At 55.7% G+C, this 18,117-nt stretch overlaps 4 protein-coding genes and 1 pseudogene across 4 annotated transcripts, besides 18 other annotated features; all 5 read left to right on the top strand.

Annotated features, from left to right (window-relative positions):
• On the top strand, positions 1-3,158 carry Tc00.1047053510599.70 (protamine P1, putative; the record flags this gene model as incomplete). Its single annotated transcript, XM_804043.1, has 1 exon — positions 1-3,158. A coding segment is annotated over one exon (3,158 nt), but the record flags the coding sequence as incomplete, so codon positions are not given.
• Positions 1-3,987: a sequence feature (heterozygous, non-Esmeraldo-like haplotype).
• Positions 3,988-4,010: a sequence feature (areas merged during assembly that could not be assigned to a particular haplotype. This can correspond to areas where the two haplotypes were merged or to regions with more than two copies in the genome that were merged during assembly.).
• Positions 4,011-4,135: a sequence feature (haploid, Esmeraldo-like haplotype).
• Tc00.1047053510599.50 (uncharacterized protein) lies at positions 4,011-5,789 on the top strand (the record flags this gene model as incomplete). Its single annotated transcript, XM_804042.1, has 1 exon — positions 4,011-5,789. One exon carries the CDS (start codon positions 4,011-4,013, stop codon positions 5,787-5,789), a length of 1,779 nt encoding a protein of 592 aa, XP_809135.1.
• Positions 4,136-5,866: a sequence feature (heterozygous, Esmeraldo-like haplotype).
• Positions 5,867-5,887: a sequence feature (areas merged during assembly that could not be assigned to a particular haplotype. This can correspond to areas where the two haplotypes were merged or to regions with more than two copies in the genome that were merged during assembly.).
• Positions 5,888-6,041: a sequence feature (areas merged during assembly that could not be assigned to a particular haplotype. This can correspond to areas where the two haplotypes were merged or to regions with more than two copies in the genome that were merged during assembly.).
• Positions 6,042-6,875: a sequence feature (heterozygous, Esmeraldo-like haplotype).
• Positions 6,526-6,557: a microsatellite.
• Tc00.1047053510599.40 (hypothetical protein, conserved) lies at positions 6,645-10,991 on the top strand (the record flags this gene model as incomplete). Its single annotated transcript, XM_804041.1, has 1 exon — positions 6,645-10,991. One exon carries the CDS (start codon positions 6,645-6,647, stop codon positions 10,989-10,991), a length of 4,347 nt encoding a protein of 1,448 aa, XP_809134.1.
• Positions 6,833-6,863: a microsatellite.
• Positions 6,876-6,970: a sequence feature (areas merged during assembly that could not be assigned to a particular haplotype. This can correspond to areas where the two haplotypes were merged or to regions with more than two copies in the genome that were merged during assembly.).
• Positions 6,971-7,291: a sequence feature (heterozygous, non-Esmeraldo-like haplotype).
• Positions 7,292-7,750: a sequence feature (areas merged during assembly that could not be assigned to a particular haplotype. This can correspond to areas where the two haplotypes were merged or to regions with more than two copies in the genome that were merged during assembly.).
• Positions 7,751-8,132: a sequence feature (heterozygous, Esmeraldo-like haplotype).
• Positions 8,133-11,790: a sequence feature (areas merged during assembly that could not be assigned to a particular haplotype. This can correspond to areas where the two haplotypes were merged or to regions with more than two copies in the genome that were merged during assembly.).
• Positions 10,369-10,391: a microsatellite.
• Tc00.1047053510599.30 (hypothetical protein, conserved) lies at positions 11,191-13,962 on the top strand (the record flags this gene model as incomplete). Its single annotated transcript, XM_804040.1, has 1 exon — positions 11,191-13,962. One exon carries the CDS (start codon positions 11,191-11,193, stop codon positions 13,960-13,962), a length of 2,772 nt encoding a protein of 923 aa, XP_809133.1.
• Positions 11,791-18,117: a sequence feature (haploid, Esmeraldo-like haplotype).
• Positions 13,861-13,892: a microsatellite.
• Positions 14,165-14,227: a microsatellite.
• On the top strand, positions 14,474-18,117 carry Tc00.1047053510599.14 (annotated as a pseudogene; the record flags this gene model as incomplete).

The following is an 18,117-nucleotide window of genomic DNA, read 5'->3' as shown; positions in this document are numbered from 1 at the left end:
GAAGGAGGAGGCTGCGAAGCGCCTGGAGGCGGAGCTGGAGGTGCGCACGAACGACCTCCAAGAGCGTGCAAACGACCTCCAAGAGCGTGCTGCTGCTGCCGAGGATGCCGCTCGCCGTCGCTGTGCCGCTGCAAGGGAGAAGGAGGAGGCTGCGAAGCGCCTGGAGGCGGAGCTGGAGGAACGCACGAACGACCTCCAAGAGCGTGCTGCTGCTGCCGAGGATGCCGCTCGCCGTCGCTGTGCCGCTGCAAGGGAGAAGGAGGAGGCTGCGAAGCGCCTGGAGGCGGAGCTGGAGGTGCGCACGAACGACCTCCAAGAGCGTGCAAACGATCTCCAAGAGCGTGCTGCTGCTGCCGAGGATGCCGCTCGCCGTCGCTGTGCCGCTGCAAGGGAGAAGGAGGAGGCTGCGAAGCGCCTGGAGGCGGAGCTGGAGGAACGCACGAACGACCTCCAAGAGCGTGCTGCTGCTGCCGAGGATGCCGCTCGCCGTCGCTGTGCCGCTGCAAGGGAGAAGGAGGAGGCTGCGAAGCGCCTGGAGGCGGAGCTGGAGGAACGCACGAACGACCTCCAAGAGCGTGCTGCTGCTGCCGAGGATGCCGCTCGCCGTCGCTGTGCCGCTGCAAGGGAGAAGGAGGAGGCTGCGAAGCGCCTGGAGGCGGAGCTGGAGGAACGCACGAACGACCTCCAAGAGCGTGCTGCTGCTGCCGAGGATGCCGCTCGCCGTCGCTGTGCCGCTGCAAGGGAGAAGGAGGAGGCTGCGAAGCGCCTGGAGGCGGAGCTGGAGGTGCGCACGAACGACCTCCAAGAGCGTGCAAACGACCTCCAAGAGCGTGCTGCTGCTGCCGAGGATGCCGCTCGCCGTCGCTGTGCCGCTGCAAGGGAGAAGGAGGAGGCTGCGAAGCGCCTGGAGGCGGAGCTGGAGGAACGCACGAACGACCTCCAAGAGCGTGCTGCTGCTGCCGAGGATGCCGCTCGCCGTCGCTGTGCCGCTGCAAGGGAGAAGGAGGAGGCTGCGAAGCGCCTGGAGGCGGAGCTGGAGGTGCGCACGAACGACCTCCAAGAGCGTGCAAACGATCTCCAAGAGCGTGCTGCTGCTGCCGAGGATGCCGCTCGCCGTCGCTGTGCCGCTGCAAGGGAGAAGGAGGAGGCTGCGAAGCGCCTGGAGGCGGAGCTGGAGGAACGCACGAACGACCTCCAAGAGCGTGCTGCTGCTGCCGAGGATGCCGCTCGCCGTCGCTGTGCCGCTGCAAGGGAGAAGGAGGAGGCTGCGAAGCGCCTGGAGGCGGAGCTGGAGGAACGCACGAACGACCTCCAAGAGCGTGCTGCTGCTGCCGAGGATGCCGCTCGCCGTCGCTGTGCCGCTGCAAGGGAGAAGGAGGAGGCTGCGAAGCGCCTGGAGGCGGAGCTGGAGGTGCGCACGAACGACCTCCAAGAGCGTGCAAACGACCTCCAAGAGCGTGCTGCTGCTGCCGAGGATGCCGCTCGCCGTCGCTGTGCCGCTGCAAGGGAGAAGGAGGAGGCTGCGAAGCGCCTGGAGGCGGAGCTGGAGGTGCGCACGAACGACCTCCAAGAGCGTGCAAACGACCTCCAAGAGCGTGCTGCTGCTGCCGAGGATGCCGTTCGCCGTCGCTGTGCCGCTGCAAGGGAGAAGGAGGAGGCTGCGAAGCGCCTGGAGGCGGAGCTGGAGGTGCGCACGAACGACCTCCAAGAGCGTGCAAACGACCTCCAAGAGCGTGCTGCTGCTGCCGAGGATGCCGCTCGCCGTCGCTGTGCCGCTGCAAGGGAGAAGGAGGAGGCTGCGAAGCGCCTGGAAGCGGAGCTGGAGGTGCGCACGAACGACCTCCAAGAGCGTGCTGCTGCTGCCGAGGATGCCGCTCGCCGTCGCTGTGCCGCTGCAAGGGAGAAGGAGGAGGCTGCGAAGCGCCTGGAGGCGGAGCTGGAGGTGCGCACGAACGACCTCCAAGAGCGTGCTGCTGCTGCCGAGGATGCCGCTCGCCGTCGCTGTGCCGCTGCAAGGGAGAAGGAGGAGGCTGCGAAGCGCCTGGAGGCGGAGCTGGAGGTGCGCACGAACGACCTCCAAGAGCGTGCTGCTGCTGCCGAGGATGCCGCTCGCCGTCGCTGTGCCGCTGCAAGGGAGAAGGAGGAGGCTGCGAAGCGCCTGGAGGCGGAGCTGGAGGTGCGCACGAACGACCTCCAAGAGCGTGCTGCTGCTGCCGAGGATGCCGCTCGCCGTCGCTGTGCCGCTGCAAGGGAGAAGGAGGAGGCTGCGAAGCGCCTGGAGGCGGAGCTGGAGGTGCGCACGAACGACCTCCAAGAGCGTGCTGCTGCTGCCGAGGATGCCGCTCGCCGTCGCTGTGCCGCTGCAAGGGAGAAGGAGGAGGTTGCGAAGCGCCTGGAGGCGGAGCTGGAGGAACGCACGAACGACCTCCAAGAGCGTGCTGCTGCTGCCGAGGATGCCGCTCGCCGTCGCTGTGCCGCTGCAAGGGAGAAGGAGGAGGCTGCGAAGCGCCTGGAGGCGGAGCTGGAGGTGCGCACGAACGATCTCCAAGAGCGTGCTGCTGCTGCCGAGGATGCCGCTCGCCGTCGCTGTGCCGCTGCAAGGGAGAAGGAGGAGGTTGCGAAGCGCCTGGAGGCGGAGCTGGAGGAACGCACGAACGACCTCCAAGAGCGTGCTGCTGCTGCCGAGGATGCCGCTCGCCGTCGCTGTGCCGCTGCAAGGGAGAAGGAGGAGGTTGCGAAGCGCCTGGAGGCGGAGCTGGAGGAACGCACGAACGACCTCCAAGAGCGTGCTGCTGCTGCCGAGGATGCCGCTCGCCGTCGCTGTGCCGCTGCAAGGGAGAAGGAGGAGGCTGCGAAGCGCCTGGAGGCGGAGCTGGAGGAACGCACGAACGACCTCCAAGAGCGTGCTGCTGCTGCCGAGGATGCCGCTCGCCGTCGCTGTGCCGCTGCAAGGGAGAAGGAGGAGGCTGCGAAGCGCCTGGAAGCGGAGCTGGAGGTGCGCACGAACGACCTCCAAGAGCGTGCAAACGACCTCCAAGAGCGTGCTGCTGCCGTCGATGATGCCGCTGCAAGGGAGAAGGAGGAGGCTGCGAAGCGCCTGGAGGCGGAGCTGGAGGAACGCACGAACGACCTCCAGGATCATGTGGCATCGGTGGTGAAGGGGGAAGTGGCGGCGAGGCAGGTTGTTTCAGAGTTGGTGTCGCAGGCTGATACTGTGCGGTCGGAGATTGTGTCGGGGGAACGGTATCTAGTTGAACTGGAGGGGAGAGTGCGTGACGCAAAGAGTCGTGAGGAAGAGCTTCAGCAGCATGTGAAGTCGCTCGAGGTGGAGGTGGAGGATCTTTCCGAGGCGAAGTTAATTGTTGAGTCGATGATGCGGGCTCTGATGCAGGAATTTGAAAGTGCTGTTGTGAGTGCCGAGAGCGCAGAGGATACGATGTTGCGTCATGTGGATCGTGCGGAGGAGGTTTTGCGTCTTTCTGAGGCGGACGCGGCGTCACGCGAGGCTGGGGCGTTGGAGAGGATTCACGGAATGATTGATTCGTATCATTTGATGACCCCTGACGATGTGTTTCCGTTGTCGTATGAGAGTGTTGTGTCTGCTGTGGCGGATCTGTTTGACCAGTTTGTTAGAATGAAGTTGGAGCTGCTTTTAGAGTCGTTGAAGTTGTCATGCATTTTGGTGGCTGGTGGTTGAGGTAGTATTGGTTGTATTTCGCGGTCTGGTATTGGTGCTTTGTTTTTTTTTGTTTTTGTGGGACCATGTGATACATTGTTTTTTGTCTTTTTTTTAGAGTTTAATTTTTGTACATCGTCTGTAATTGTGTGGATGCTTTTTTTTTTTTTTTTTGGAAGTCCATGTTTGTTCAGCTGATTAAGCGGAATGTATTTCTTTTACCTTTTGGGGCGTTGCTTCTCTGCGTTGTTTTTATGATCACTGTGGTGGTGGAATTTCAAATCTGCCCACTTTTTTCACGTATTTTTTTTGTTGGTAGTTGTGGCGGGGCTCTATGCTGTCGAGCGTAAAGAACGTTATTTGCGGTGCGCACATCGCCCCTGCGCACGATGGGAAAAGTAGTGTAGACGTGGATGCGGAGACAGGAGACGTTGTTCTCTGCGACGGGCTGGCGGGTGTGTCACGGTTTCACTTTGACAGTGTGACGTACCACCCCTTCCACACCATGGCGTACGAGTCCGTGCTGGCGCGGCGTGTGGCGGAGAACTTTGGCGGTGGATGCCCATACGCCTGCGACACCCCTCCGTGTGCGACGCACGGAGTATTCATCCACGGGTCGCTCCGCATCCACTCAGTGGATTTGTTCCACGCGTTGGTGCTCTCGGCAGTCGGCCACGCCCTCGACGTGCTTGCGGAGACGAGTGTCGGTGACGTGCAGCTGCACTACAGCATGTTCCGTCTGTACTCGTGGGGCGTCACGGACACCCTGAACCAGCAGGTTGTGGCACACCGCCACGTTGGCGTCTACACGCACGACACGGACGAATGCTGCCGCCCACAGCTGCAGCAAAATGTCGTGAAGAGTCGCGAGGATGCTGCTCTTGATGCTTTACTGCGACGAGCTTGTGCGGTTCCTGAAGGTCATTCTTCCATTATCTTTAGTCTTGTTGCCAAATCGGCCAATGCGTCCGTGTCCGGCGTACTCACTATTGCCCTGTTGCCGCAGCTCAGTCAAGGAAACCGGTTCTTCCAGGGGGGCATGCAACTATTAAGAGAACTTATCGCAGGACACCCCGTGCCACACGACAGACCCTGCTGGTTACTCCAACACCTCTTCCCATCGAAGGAAATACGCAGTCTGGCGATGATCACCTGCATAACTGACGACCGCCGCTTTTATCAGGAAAACCATTACAACTGCATGTACGGTTGTTGTCCGTTGGTGAATGGTTCCGGTTCTGGAGGTTGTCTTCGTGTTTGTGAGGGATCTTTTAATATATTGAATTTTAGGTCATCTTTGCCTCAATTTCAACCTTCCGGGTACCGCCATCCCGTAAAATCTATTATTTTACCCGGAACTGGGCTTGTTGAGTCTTGTGAGAAGAAACGAGGGCGCATCAGCAGGTCGACGAGTGCTATTCCCGTGACTGTAGGTGATGTAGGCGCCACTCAACTTCCCAGCTCTTCTTCAGCAGAGACGGACGCTGCGAAGCGCCTGGAGGCGGAGCTGGAGGAACGCACGAACGACCTCCAGGATCATGTGGCATCGGTGGTGAAGGGGGAAGTGGCGGCGAGGCAGGTTGTTTCAGAGTTGGTGTCGCAGGCTGATACTGTGCGGTCGGAGATTGTGTCGGGGGAACGGTATCTAGTTGAACTGGAGGGGAGAGTGCGTGACGCAAAGAGTCGTGAGGAAGAGCTTCAGCAGCATGTGAAGTCGCTCGAGGTGGAGGTGGAGGATCTTTCCGAGGCGAAGTTAATTGTTGAGTCGATGATGCGGGCTCTGATGCAGGAATTTGAAAGTGCTGTTGTGAGTGCCGAGAGCGCAGAGGATACGATGTTGCGTCATGTGGATCGTGCGGAGGAGGTTTTGCGTCTTTCTGAGGCGGACGCGGCGTCACGCGAGGCTGCGGCGATGGAGAGGATTCACGGAATGATTGATTCGTATCATTTGATGACCCCTGACGATGTGTTTCCGTTGTCGTATGAGAGTGTTGTGTCTGCTGTGGCGGATCTGTTTGACCAGTTTGTTAGAATGAAGTTGGAGCTGCTTTTAGAGTCCTTGAAGTTGTGGGTGTGCCGTATGAGGGCTGAATTTTGCATGGATGCGTTGTAGACTTCAGCGTTGCTGTAGAATTTTTTTTTGTGTGTGTGCTTGGCGGCTGTTGGCGATTAGTTGAATGCAATTTTAAGTATTTGTTTTTTTTTTTTTTTGGGGGGTTTCTGTTGTTTTATGAGAGGCGGTTTACTTACGTATCTAACCTCTTTTTTTTTTTTTTTTCCGATTTGTGTGCATCCGCCTGTCGTATTCGTCATTTTATGTTTATTCGTCTCTCTCTCTTTGTGTTTGTGTGTTTGCTTTCGGATGGCGTCCCAGCGTCCCTGATGGCTGTTTGCACCGTCTTTTGGGCGTTGTTTTGTGTTGATGTCCTTCTTTCCCCCTCCACTGTTGTGTTGTTGTAATGTGTGGATGTTTTAGAAGTGAAGTGTCATGGAGAGGCCGGGTTTTTTTGGCGTGCAAGCGGCTGTACTGCTCATTACTTGCAGTTGTTTTGCTGTTGGAACCGCCTCGCAGGAGAATTCTTTTACGGTGTCCGCAACGCCTTACGTCCGTGTGTCGTATAAAATTGAGCGAGGATTTTTTGAGGCGCATTGGTATGTTGCCTTTCTACTACTGCTTGTCTCCTTTGCTATTGTGGTGCTGGGAGTGTGGTTTATTATTTACATACATTTTGCCGAACCGGGGCAGTTGAAGCATCTCATTGTGATGCGCCGTCCCCGAGGGGGTTTTAGGACATCCAGCGAAAGGTCAATGCCTCTTGATTACGTCAATTAATTATTATTATTTTCTGTTATATATTTTTTATTTATTTATTTATTTATTGGTTGTGCTTCACTTAGCAGAAATAAGTCTGTTTTTTTTTTTTTGTGTGTGGTTGTGTTTGTTTTTGTGTACATATTGTTACTTCCAATGGGCTACCATAATATTGTTGTGCCTCATTTGGTGTTTAGAAGTATATGCATGCTGTGGTGCGTGTTTACATGTATATTTTGTTTTATATGTGTATATTCAAGTGTTTGGTGTGCAAAAGAAGAACCGTCCTGTTGTTTTTGTTGTTTTTGTGTCTTTGTGGGTGGACCTCGCTGCTTGTCGAGTTCTTTTTATTTTTATTATTATTATTATTTCTATGGCGTCCTCTTTATCTTTTTTCTTTTTCCCTTTGTAGTGTGGTCGATGGAGGAGCTTCAGGGCACTCTTCGGCAAGCGCAGTGCGCTGTGCTCCAGGCACAAGAAGATCTGATTGCCCTCCGTCGGATGCGGGATGCGCCGCAGGTGGACGACGGGACGGACGGACATTTGGGCCTGCAGTTATCATCGCAGGCGAAGCAGGAGGAGGCGCTGCGGCACCTCGAGCGGGGCACACACCTCCTCTGCGGCCTTCTTAAGGAGAGTGGCGTGGGCGCAGCGAGGCAGGCGATGCGGCGGTACTTTGAGGGCCAACTCGACGTGCAGCAGCGACGGGAGGAAAAGTTTCAGCAGCAGCTGACGGTGAAGGACATCCAAATTGCCGCTGCGCAGGATGCTGCTGTGACGGTTTTTCAGAAGGCTGTGGCGCGGCGGCTGCGGATGCGGGCACTGAACCAATGGATACGCCGAGCCCTTTGTGCCCGCGCGGATCGCCAGCGCGCAGAGAGCGGACGCCGGTTCAGGAGGAGCTGTGGCGCAATAGCGTGCCGGTATGCAATGATTAGGTCAGGCAGGGAACTGCAGGCGCGGTGCTTTTACCGCTGGAGGGCGAGGCGGCTTGAAGCCGCGTTAAAAGTGCAGCGGAGTCGACAACTGGAGCTTGAGGCGGAACTTCAGTGTGCCCAGCACGAGTTGCAACGTGCCGAGTTGGACTTTCAGCAGCACGTGTCACTTAATAGAGCGCATGAACGGCGTGTGCACAACGCAATCTCCCGCGTGGAAGAAGAGCGAGAGGAGGTGGTGACGCGTCTCAAGACGTCTATGGGTGAGATGTCCCGTGAGTTTAGCGAGCGTACGAGCAATTATCTGCGGCAGCAGGAGGAGTTGGCACGGTACTATGCGGAGCGAGAGAGGCGGCTCACACAATATGTAATGACCGCAGAGGAGACGAGTCACAAGGAGGAGCAGCGAGCCGCGGAGCTCGCAACTGTACTGAGAGCGCAGCAGGCATCGTTTGATTCAATGATGCACGTGGCGTGGAGTGCAGTGGATATTTGCGCATTGGCGAAGATCCATTTGCTCCACCGTGCGTCTCTTGCTTTGTTTTGCGATGCAGTGAAGTGCAACGCAGAGCTGACAGAGCAGTTGAAAGGGCTAACGAGACAGGTGGATCTCTTTGCCCCGCTGAGCCAGCAGGTGGTGGTTTTGCAGCGACGTTGCGAGGATGCTGAGCGGCACCTTGAAGCGACCCGTGCGGCACTCACAAGCCAAGAGGCAAGTCTGCGGTGCAGAGCGGCGACAGCGGCGACGCTGTTACACCGCGCCCACGTTGCGGGGCAAACGCGGCGCATTTGGAAGTCATGGCAACTGCATGTAGTTAACCGAAGGCTTGCACTAGTGGAGCAGGCGTCACACGTGGCGTTGAAGGAAGTCAAGAAAGAAGTGTGGCGCACTGCGGCTGAGTGGCGGGAACGGCGTTACTGCACCGCACTGACGCAGCTGCTGCAAGACGAGTTCTTCGTTCGACGTTGTGTCACTGAACTGGAAGGTGCAGCGCGGCAGTCGTTGCGGTACAAGACGGAGCGTAAGATGACGGAGTCACGCATGCGCGCAGAGCTCCTGGCAGGGGAGCGGCAGTGTGCGTGGCTGCGGGAGGATGTTGCCAGGCTAACGGCCCACGTTGAACGGTGGAAGCAGGCGGCAAAAGACATTCATCTCACACAACTGCTGAGTGAGCACACAGCTCACCTTGAACGGCTTGTCGCCATGGAAGACGCGAAACGTATTTCTCTGCAGTACGAGGAGCTCTGCGAGCAGCAAGAATTACAGCAAGGCTTTCATGCCGTGCGCATTGCTGCAACATTTCATGAGGAGAAGCAGGCGATGCTTGTGGAGCTTGAAAGTGCCACTGGGCAGCTGCAGGATATTGGCTGTCTCCTCGTTGAGTATTGCGCACGAAATGCGTTTGGCCGGTGGCTGCTGTTTGCCCACAGGAACAAGGAACGGCGAACTCGAAAGCGGATGGCAGCCATTGCTGGAGTCGCCGCGTCTTGGCTCGACTCCTCAACGGGATTGATAACGAGGGTGCAAGACACCAAACTTCATATGCTACTTTTCCATATGCACCAGAGGACGGCTTGGTTTGTGATGACGGCAGAATTATCTGCAGCCGAAGCGGCAGCTACTAGAAGCGAGATGGAAAACATACGCGCTCAGCGCAACAAACAGTTCTTTAAGGAAATGAAACGTTATGGCACACTGTGTGCCGCAATTACTGAGAATACTGCGAACTGGTGTGCGGGACGCGAGTGCCTCTGGTTAGAATTCTGCCAGGAGGTTTGCAGAGCTGCGGCCGTACCGATTAAGCAGGCAAAGCGGCTTCTTTCCACAGAAAGGTCACTGATGGCCGAACACGTACGAGTCGTTGTTGACAACATGCACTCCATCACCACAGATGCGCTTGAGGCGCAGAAAGAACGGCATGAGACATTGCTTGAGGAGTTATTGCAATACCAAACTTTTCTTGAGAGTAGAATTGCCACCGCGGGTGTTGTAGAAGACGTTGTAGAGCAAAAAAACGTGCGTGAGGAGCGCGAGGCGTACGAGACACGTATAAGACGAGAGATGGCGGATATGACGGGACGTGTTGAGTCTCTGCGCGCTGAGCTGAGGGAGAGCAATGTCCGTCGGGGAGAGGAAAGGCGCAGCCACGAGGAGGAGATGTGCGTGCTGCGTTCCCGACTGCGCGAGCAGGAGGAAGCGGCCCAGCAGGCCACCGCACGGATGCGTTCCAAACATAAGCACGAGATGACGGAGCTGCGGGCAGAGATGGATAACCTCCGAAAGATGTCCGTGGAGCGGCGTGACGCACTCGATGGCATCGTGAGGCAATACGAGCGTGTTTTACTCTCTTTTCAGGAGGAATTGGTGGGCCGTCGTTCTGCTTTTCTTACCGCTGCTGAAATGCTGAGGGATGTGGAGCGCTTTTCGGAGGAGCTCCTGCATCGGTCGGAAGTGAACCTGCGGCAACTCCTCGAAACGCGGCAGCACGTGGACGTGCGGCTGCGTGGAGGAACATTGATGGCTGAGGAGCTGAACGAGCTGCAAAAAGTGCACGAGAGCGAGAAGGCGGCACTCATGGGAGCATTGCGGAATACACAGGAGCAATCGGAGAAAGCATGTCGCCAGCTGCGTGAGGAGCGCGAGGCGTACGAGACACGTATAAGACGAGAGATGGCGGATATGACGGGACGTGTTGAGTCTCTGCGTGCTGAGCTGAGGGAGAGCAATGTCCGTCGGGGAGAGGAAAGGCGCAGCCACGAGGAGGAGATGTGCGTGCTGCGTTCCCGACTGCGCGAGCAGGAGGAAGCGGCCCAGCAGGCCACCGCACGGATGCGTTCCAAACATAAGCACGAGATGACGGAGCTGCGGGCAGAGATGGATAACCTCCGAAAGATGTCCGTGGAGCGGCGTGACGCAGAGCAGGGGGTGCCGTCATATCATGAGAAGCAGCAGCAGCAGCAGCAGCAGAGAAATGCGCTTCAGTTGGAGGGAAAGTGCTACAATTGTTGTCTGCAGGAAGCAGAGGGCCGATACACGCTGTTGTGGGAGGAGCTTCAGGAAATGCGGGAAGTATGTCGTATCACTCACTGGAAGCTGGCGGCGATGTCAAGGAAGGAGTTTAACGCCAGCGACTTCTGCCAATGGGTCGTGGGCGGTCTCTCGCAGTTTGCAGAGACGGTGACTGCTGCTGTCTTTTGCCTCCTCGACGAGAAGAGTCGTCTGTTTCTCAGGTGCAGCGTCGAATTCCCTAGACGAGAGCGGCCTGGCGTGACAGACTGGGCGTCATTGCATGCACTGCGGGGGAGGTCGCACCACCGTTTTTCTGGTGCCTCGCCCGCCGTAGTGGCTCCGTTGCGCCGCTCAGTTTCCACAGAAGACGTGACGCGGTCAATGGTGCGGTATTCAAAAATGCTTAACGAACAGCGCCGCAAAAATGACACACGACTTTCTCAAATTGAAGTGCTCGTAACGCAATTTGATGACCTAATTGAGCGCGGTCGTGCCGTGTCGCAGCTGGAGATGAGCCCCAGGGACTGTCTGGAGCTCTCCATGTCGCGTGGTAGATAACACCACACGCTGCGGTTTATCATTGCCATTGTGATTAGTTGTGGGTTGATTTGGGCACAGGAAGAGCGTGTGCCTGCAGTTATTATTGTACGAACAGTGAAGCAGAGGTGGTGCCATTGCAATCGCATAAACAAGTGTATTTATCTCAGAGGGGTTAGGGGAAGGAGTGTTCGCAATTATGTGACCTTCTGCCTTTCTCATGTGCGGCACGTTCCCGTCCTCCTGTAGTCTTTTTTTGGATTTATTCCTGCACAGAAAACTTATTTTTTTTTCTTTTTCTTTTTCTTACCCTTGCAGAAATTCACTGATTGTAGAAGCTGCGAAGGTGCTGCAGAGAGCAGGGGCCCGAAGGAAATCAACACCGTACATACGGACTAACAGAGACACAGAGGGGGACGTGATGGAGGTGGACGACGGGGATGAGAGTCTCACCAAGGCGAAGCTCTACGCGACCATGTCTGACGACGACTCGTGGACAGAGATGGGTGTCGGTGTCGTGTCTGTCGTCTTACGCTCCTCTGCAGCTCTGGACTGCGAAGATAGCGATGGTAATGGTACGGAGCGGGCAGTTGGCCATCTTGAGATGATTGACATCGATAATCCGGAGGAGTTGCTGATGAGTACACCCATCACCCTCTCGGATGCCTATGTTGTCCAGCATGAAACCATTCTTTGGTGGTCTGACCCACAGCTGGGTCGCCTCATGGCCTGTAGCTTCAATACGAGGGAAGGGTGCGAGAAGATCCATAAGGAAATTGTGGCGTATCAGCGATCTAGGAGGAGCGTCATTTCACAAGAAATAAATGGCGTTGAGGTGGCCAGTGCATCGTCTCTCTGCAGCCACTGGACAGTGTGCCGCGAAAACCTACCAGCTATTCTTTCTGCCGCCACGACCAATGCCCAGCGTTTTGGCGTGTATGTGCGTGGCCGCGACACCTACTTTAAGGAGCTTGCGGAGCTATTTCAGGCGTGTCAGCGTGACGAGGACGTACGCGGCATGGAGTTGACGGGCCATATTACATTGGCCCTGTTGCGCTCTCCATTTAACACCGATGGAAAAATTATTGCGCAATTTGTGGAGAACTCGCTTGTGGACATGTGTGTTGACATTGTACAGTACGCCATTGGCCGGCGGGATCAGAGAACTGGATTTGTCAGCTTCGAAGAGCGTCGCGCAACGTTCCGCAACCCTCTGCAGCTCCCGGAGAGTATTGTGGCCCGTATTCATGTGCTGTATTCCTGTGGCTACCTCAAGGATCTGTTGCCACTCAGCCTTGACGAGGCTGACGCCGTGTCATCGTCCTTGCTCAGCACATATCTCATGTCTACCAAATTCCGTCTGGTGGAAGAAATTTGTAGATCGCCCGTATTTCTTCCAAGAGCCTTTAAGCGTGCATCTGAAGTTGTTAAGAACGCCTTTGATGTTATGGCATTTATTCACGACATGGGAAAGACAATTAAGAATTCGATGGTGGGAATGGAATGCAAAACATCAATGTTTGAGGCGCTTGTAGAAGCTGGGCTGCTGCCATTTCTTCGCTTTGTTCTGGAAAACGCAATTTGTGATTACGAGGCCACGCCGCTACCGCAATCATCGTCGTCCGCACCACTGCAGGTGCCTCTTATAATGCCTGGGATGGCGATGCAGATGGCGTGTGACATTGTCTGCAGTTGCATCATGTTGTATCCGCCAGGACGTGGCAGCCTTCTTGCGGAGGCAACTTGTAGTCCGAACGGCTGCATCTTGGATTTGCTGCTGCAGTGCATTGTGAAAAGCCAGTGCGGTACAGAGCTGCAGGCGGCTGTGGATGCCGTTGTTAGTTGCGGCATTGGCATTATTCAGTACATACCGGACTCCATAGAAATAGGCAGCGCGGCAAAGCGCGACGTGATACGGTTCTGGGTGGAAGGTGCAGTGGGGCGGCGGCCACCTCTGTTGCCGCTCGCTTCCTACATTACCAAGGCGCTTGCTGGTGAGGAAACAATTTCACGTGGTTCACATGAGGAAGCGAGGGTGCTGCATGCACTGAAAGTTCTTATCGCCATCACGGGGGAAATAGACGAGGCGCTCAGTCTCAGCTTTGCAAGCGTATTGGTTCAAGCGGATTTACCACTCGGGATAGACGCGGCGCTGCGCACAACGGCTCGGTGTAATGCCAATGTCCAGTCCTCCGTCGTGGCTTTTGTTTCCGCCGTGCTCGACAGTGGAAAACGGCGTATTGTGATGAAGCTGCTTGGTGATGGCACAATACTCGACACAGCGCTCTGCCGCTACATGGCATGTGCCCGGCGGAGCAACATCCTCAGTGCGTCGCTGGCGCACCTTTTGGACTCTCTCTGCCGTGCGGTTCATTCTGAGAAGAGCGCTGGGGCACGGCGCATTGTGGGCCCAACCAGCAGTCCATTTGTGCACCTGCTGAAAAACGACGACGAAGAGAACGATGATGACGAAATTCGAGACAACTGCAGCAGAGGAACGGCGGAAGAATGTGAGCAACAGCAGCAGGAGCAGCAAGATGGCGTCAGCAAGAGCGGCGGAGTTTGTCAGTCACTTGGGGCCCGTCTGTGGTCCGTGCACGGGGAGGGGTTGAGGGCCCGTTGTCCCGTGCTTGCCCTCAAGTTTGAGCACGCGCTACACGAAACACCGGAGGAGGCACGGTCTTTAGATGCCGAGACGTCAAGTGTGGCGAGTACACTGGAGCGAAGCGTGAAGGGCACAGCAGACATGGAGTTTGACGCGATGATGCTGGAATTTGGCGTCGAGTTAACGCCCCCGCGGTCACACCTCCCACTGGCCCACGGCAACGCAGCCCAAACAGCGGCAGCAGCAGCGGCCCCAGCAGATAAGAAGAGCAGGAGCACTGAGAATGAGAAGAAGGAGGAAGTGGAGGAGGAGGAGGAAATAAATGAGCCAGTACTGAAGCGCAGTCGATCGGAGTCCCTGCTGTCGTCGCCTACAATTGGACCGTAGCGGAGCGAGTGGCGGTGTGGATGGACGTCAACCACATGCGGCAAAATGCCTGTTTGTGTGTGTGTGTGTGTGCGTAATTCGACTTTGAGACCAGCTCCCACACACACAGGCACAGAAACAAACGTGTGTGTTTGTGAGAGTTGCCCAGAAATTCCTCACTGTGTTTTGTCTCTTCCCACTTTGTGCAGATGGCAGCGTGGCATTTTTTTTTTTTTTCTCTTCTTGTTTTTTTTTTTGTTTTTTTTTTCTGTTTTCTTTTTCTTTTCTGCAGTTAAAATTCGTCGTTATTTACTCCACGGCACCTCTCTCACAAATTTCCCCACAAAAATTGCCACACATATAAATAAAAGTAAACGGAAAAAAAAAAAAAGGAAAAAAGTTACAGTAACACACACGGAGGGGCGAATAACTGGAAAACGCCAACGAAACGAGGGACGTAAACAAATAAACACACGCACAATAGAGAAAAGGAAAAAAAGAAAAACAAGTAAGAGTAGGGGAAACGACCTCTATGGATCGAAGATCGTCGACACAGCAGCTTCCCTTCCACAACCTGCCCGAGTTTTGCACGTTCCTTGGCGTACCAAGAAAATCGAGCGGCTTCTTATCGCAAACAATGGTCTTGCCGCAGTTAAAGGCATTGACTCTATCCGCTCGTGGCTGTACGAACACATTGGCGATTCCGAAGCCATTGAGTTTGTTGTGATGGCAACACCGGAGGATTTGAACGCAAACGCCGAATTTATTTCCCTCGCAGACTTTCATGTCGCCGTTCCCGGTGGGCCGAATTCCAACAATTACGCCAATGTGGATCTTATAATGCGTACTGCGCTGCAGAATTCCTGCGATGCCATCTACCCCGGGTGGGGCCACGCGTCGGAGAATCCGATATTATCGCGTGAGTGCACCAAGTTAAAGGGTAAGGTTGTGTTTCTAGGCCCTACTGAGGAGGCCATGTTTGCGCTTGGCGACAAGATTGCCTCCACCATTGTGGCGCAATCAAATGGCGTGCCAACAGTGCCATGGAGTGGTGATGAGATCCGTCTACCACCGGGTGTGTTTGAGGTGGATCCGTTGGTGTACGAGATGGCGTACATCACATCTGTAGAAGAATGTGAAGAGGTGTGCGCCCGCATTGGTTTTCCTGTAATGATAAAGGCCTCAGAAGGTGGTGGTGGCAAAGGCATCCGTCGTTGTTTGCGCATGGAGGATGTTTCTGACATGTTTGTGGCGGTGTCGGAGGAAGTGAAGGGATGTCACATCTTTGTTATGCGAATGCTAGAAAACGTGCGGCACCTTGAGGTGCAGCTGCTTGCGGACGAATACGGCGACTGCATCGCGGTACACACACGCGACTGCTCGGTTCAGAGGCGCCACCAAAAACTTATTGAGGAGGGCCCTGTTTTTGGCGTGGATCCATCGATCATCGCCTCGATGGAGGCGGCGGCCATACGCCTCGCTAAGGCAGTGGGATACCGCGGGCTCGGCACCGTGGAGTACATGTACGATAAGGCGACAGACAACTTCTTTTTCCTCGAGCTTAACCCCCGCATTCAGGTGGAACACCCCGTGTCGGAGCTTATTTCCGGTGTTAACCTGCCGGCCGCACTCCTCTGCGTCGGCATGGGCGTGCCCCTCCACCGTGTGCCGGAGGTACGCAGCTTCTACGGTGAACGGCCGTACACGAAGACTCCCATTAACTTTTCGCAGCGCAGGTCTCTGCCGGCCAAAGGGCATACCATTGCCGTGCGTGTTACTGCAGAGAACACGGAGGAGGGATTTTGCCCCACCACCGGTCGCGTGGAGGAAATCACGTTCAAGAACAGCAAGGAGTGCTGGGGTTACTTCTCTGCCAACCCCGGGGGCGAGATCCATCAGTTTGCGGATTCGCAATTTGGTCACATCTTTTCCTCCGGTGAGACCCGCGAGGATGCACGTCGCGGGATGGTCATGGCGCTGCGCAACCTGGTCATACGTGGGGAGATCCATACATCCATCTCTTACGTCCTGGAGTTGCTAGAGCGGGAGGAGTTTATCGACTGCGACATCAGCACGGCGTGGCTTGATCGCCTCATCACAGAGCGTGCCATGCAAGGGCCGCAGGAGCAGGATGTGCACCTCGCACTCATTGCCGCCTGTGTCTTTCGAATATTGCGGAAGAGCGAGGAGAACATCGGTAAGTATGTCACATTTCTTGGCGCAGGGCACGTTCCTTCGTCGGATTATTTAACCAATCAACTCACCGAATCGTATGTGAATAGATTTAAAAAATTTACTGTCACCATGGGCTTTACGAGCCCTGCAGAAGTTGCCATCTCACTGAACGGCAGCGTTCTGACGGTGCCCTTCCGTAAACTGAAGTCAGGGGCGTTGCAGCTAAGAATTGGGGGGAAAAGCTTCATTGCCTACGCGGAGAAGGAGCCGGCGAGTCTCCGCATCTCCATCAACGGAAAGGACACCACCTTTACCGGTGACACGGACCCAACGAAGATCTTTTCTTCTGTCCCGGGCCGCTTTGTGCGCTACGTCGTCAACGACGGCGGACACGTGGCGGAGGGGAGCACCATCGCGGAGGTGGAGGTGATGAAGATGATCCTTCCGCTGCGTGCGACCGCGGCGGGCGTGCTGCACCATCGCGTTGCGCCCGGCAGCACCATCGCCGTCGGCACCCTCATTGGCGGCATCACACTCGATGACCCGAGCACAGTCGCCCGCCCACAGGAGGTGTGGGAGCAGTGGCCCTCTGGTCTTCTCATTGAGCGGGAAAAGAAGATGGAGCGGCCCAACGGCCTCACTCGGGCCCAGCTCGGTGTGGAGTCACTGCAATACATGCTGCGTGGGTACCACTTCTCCGGCATCTCATTGAAGAACCGACTGCAGGAGGCGTTTGATAATCTTTCCTCCCTTTGCCTTTCTTCTGTCGTCCTTGATGCGGTAAACTTTCCACTCCTCTCAACGAAGGTATCAACCGCGGTGTGGGATGACACGAAGAGGGATACACCCAACGAGAAGCTTCGGATTGTTCTCCACGCCCTTGTGGCAGACTACATTAGTGTCGAGAAACCATTTGCTCACTGCAGCCGACAAGAGGCGATCCAGCACCTGCGTGAGGTGAATGATGATCCAATGGAGGTGTACGCGCTGGATTTTGCCCACCAGCAACCTTGCCATCACAGCGTCATCAAGGAACTGCTGAATATGTTAGAGAGCAACATGTTACTTCTCAGGTCTCTGCAAAGCACGCTTCCCTTCCTTTTAGAACTGGATTCCAGCACGTATGGCTCCCTTGCATTGCAGGTAAGATACCTTATGCGGCAGTGCAGTCTTCCATCCTTTGAGGAGCGCAAAACGACCTTCGCGAAGGTGTTGGAAGAGGGGCGTATCGCCGACCTTATTCAGGGCAGCCACGGCGACGATCTCATGTGCGCTGTTATGTTCGACCGCCGAACACCGCACCTGGCGCAGCTGTGTCTTGAGCTGTACATCCGCCGCGAGTATTTTGGGGAAAGTCATGTGAAGAATCTTGACATCTTTGTACGGGACGGTTGCTGGTACGCTTTCTACGAATACGAGCCCTTGGAGGATCACGACCCGCTGCTGGCAGAGAGTTTTTCTTCCGAGGAAAACATAATCGATGTTGTCTCAGAGTACAAAGGTGCTGGTCTCTGCATGATGTTCCCTGATGATCAGGTGCTACGGGTGAAATGGGCGACGGCGCTCAACAATTTTATATGCAACGTCCCATCTGAGCCCTCTGTTTGCACCGTCTTTTTTGCCGTCAGCGTCCAGTCGGGCGTTGAGGAGGTGGCGCGTCAATGCCAACAACTGCTTGAAGAACACACATTGGCGTTGATGCAACACAGGGAGTTACAACGCTTTACATTTATTGTGCATGGCATTTCCGGTGGGCCACACACCTTTACCCATCGCCGATGCCACGAATGGCGCGAGGACAAGTTGATTCGCAACATTGCACCCCTCTCTGCGCGACGCCTTGAATTACATCGCCTAGTGAACTATGACGTTGCCATGTACCCGACACCATTCAAGGATGTTCACGTCTTCCGTGCGACGCCAAAGAAGAAGAATGCATCGTACTTGGAGAGCCGCATCTTTGCGCGTGTGTTTTTGAGCCCACGTGATTTGGGCGTCGAG

This window comes from Trypanosoma cruzi, genomic scaffold (genome assembly GCF_000209065.1).
Source record: "Trypanosoma cruzi strain CL Brener 1047053516795 genomic scaffold, whole genome shotgun sequence".
In the NCBI taxonomy this organism is placed as follows: domain Eukaryota; phylum Euglenozoa; class Kinetoplastea; order Trypanosomatida; family Trypanosomatidae; genus Trypanosoma; species Trypanosoma cruzi.
The sequence above is the reverse complement of the archived record's forward strand: the minus strand, read 5'-3'. Positions and strand labels throughout refer to the sequence as shown.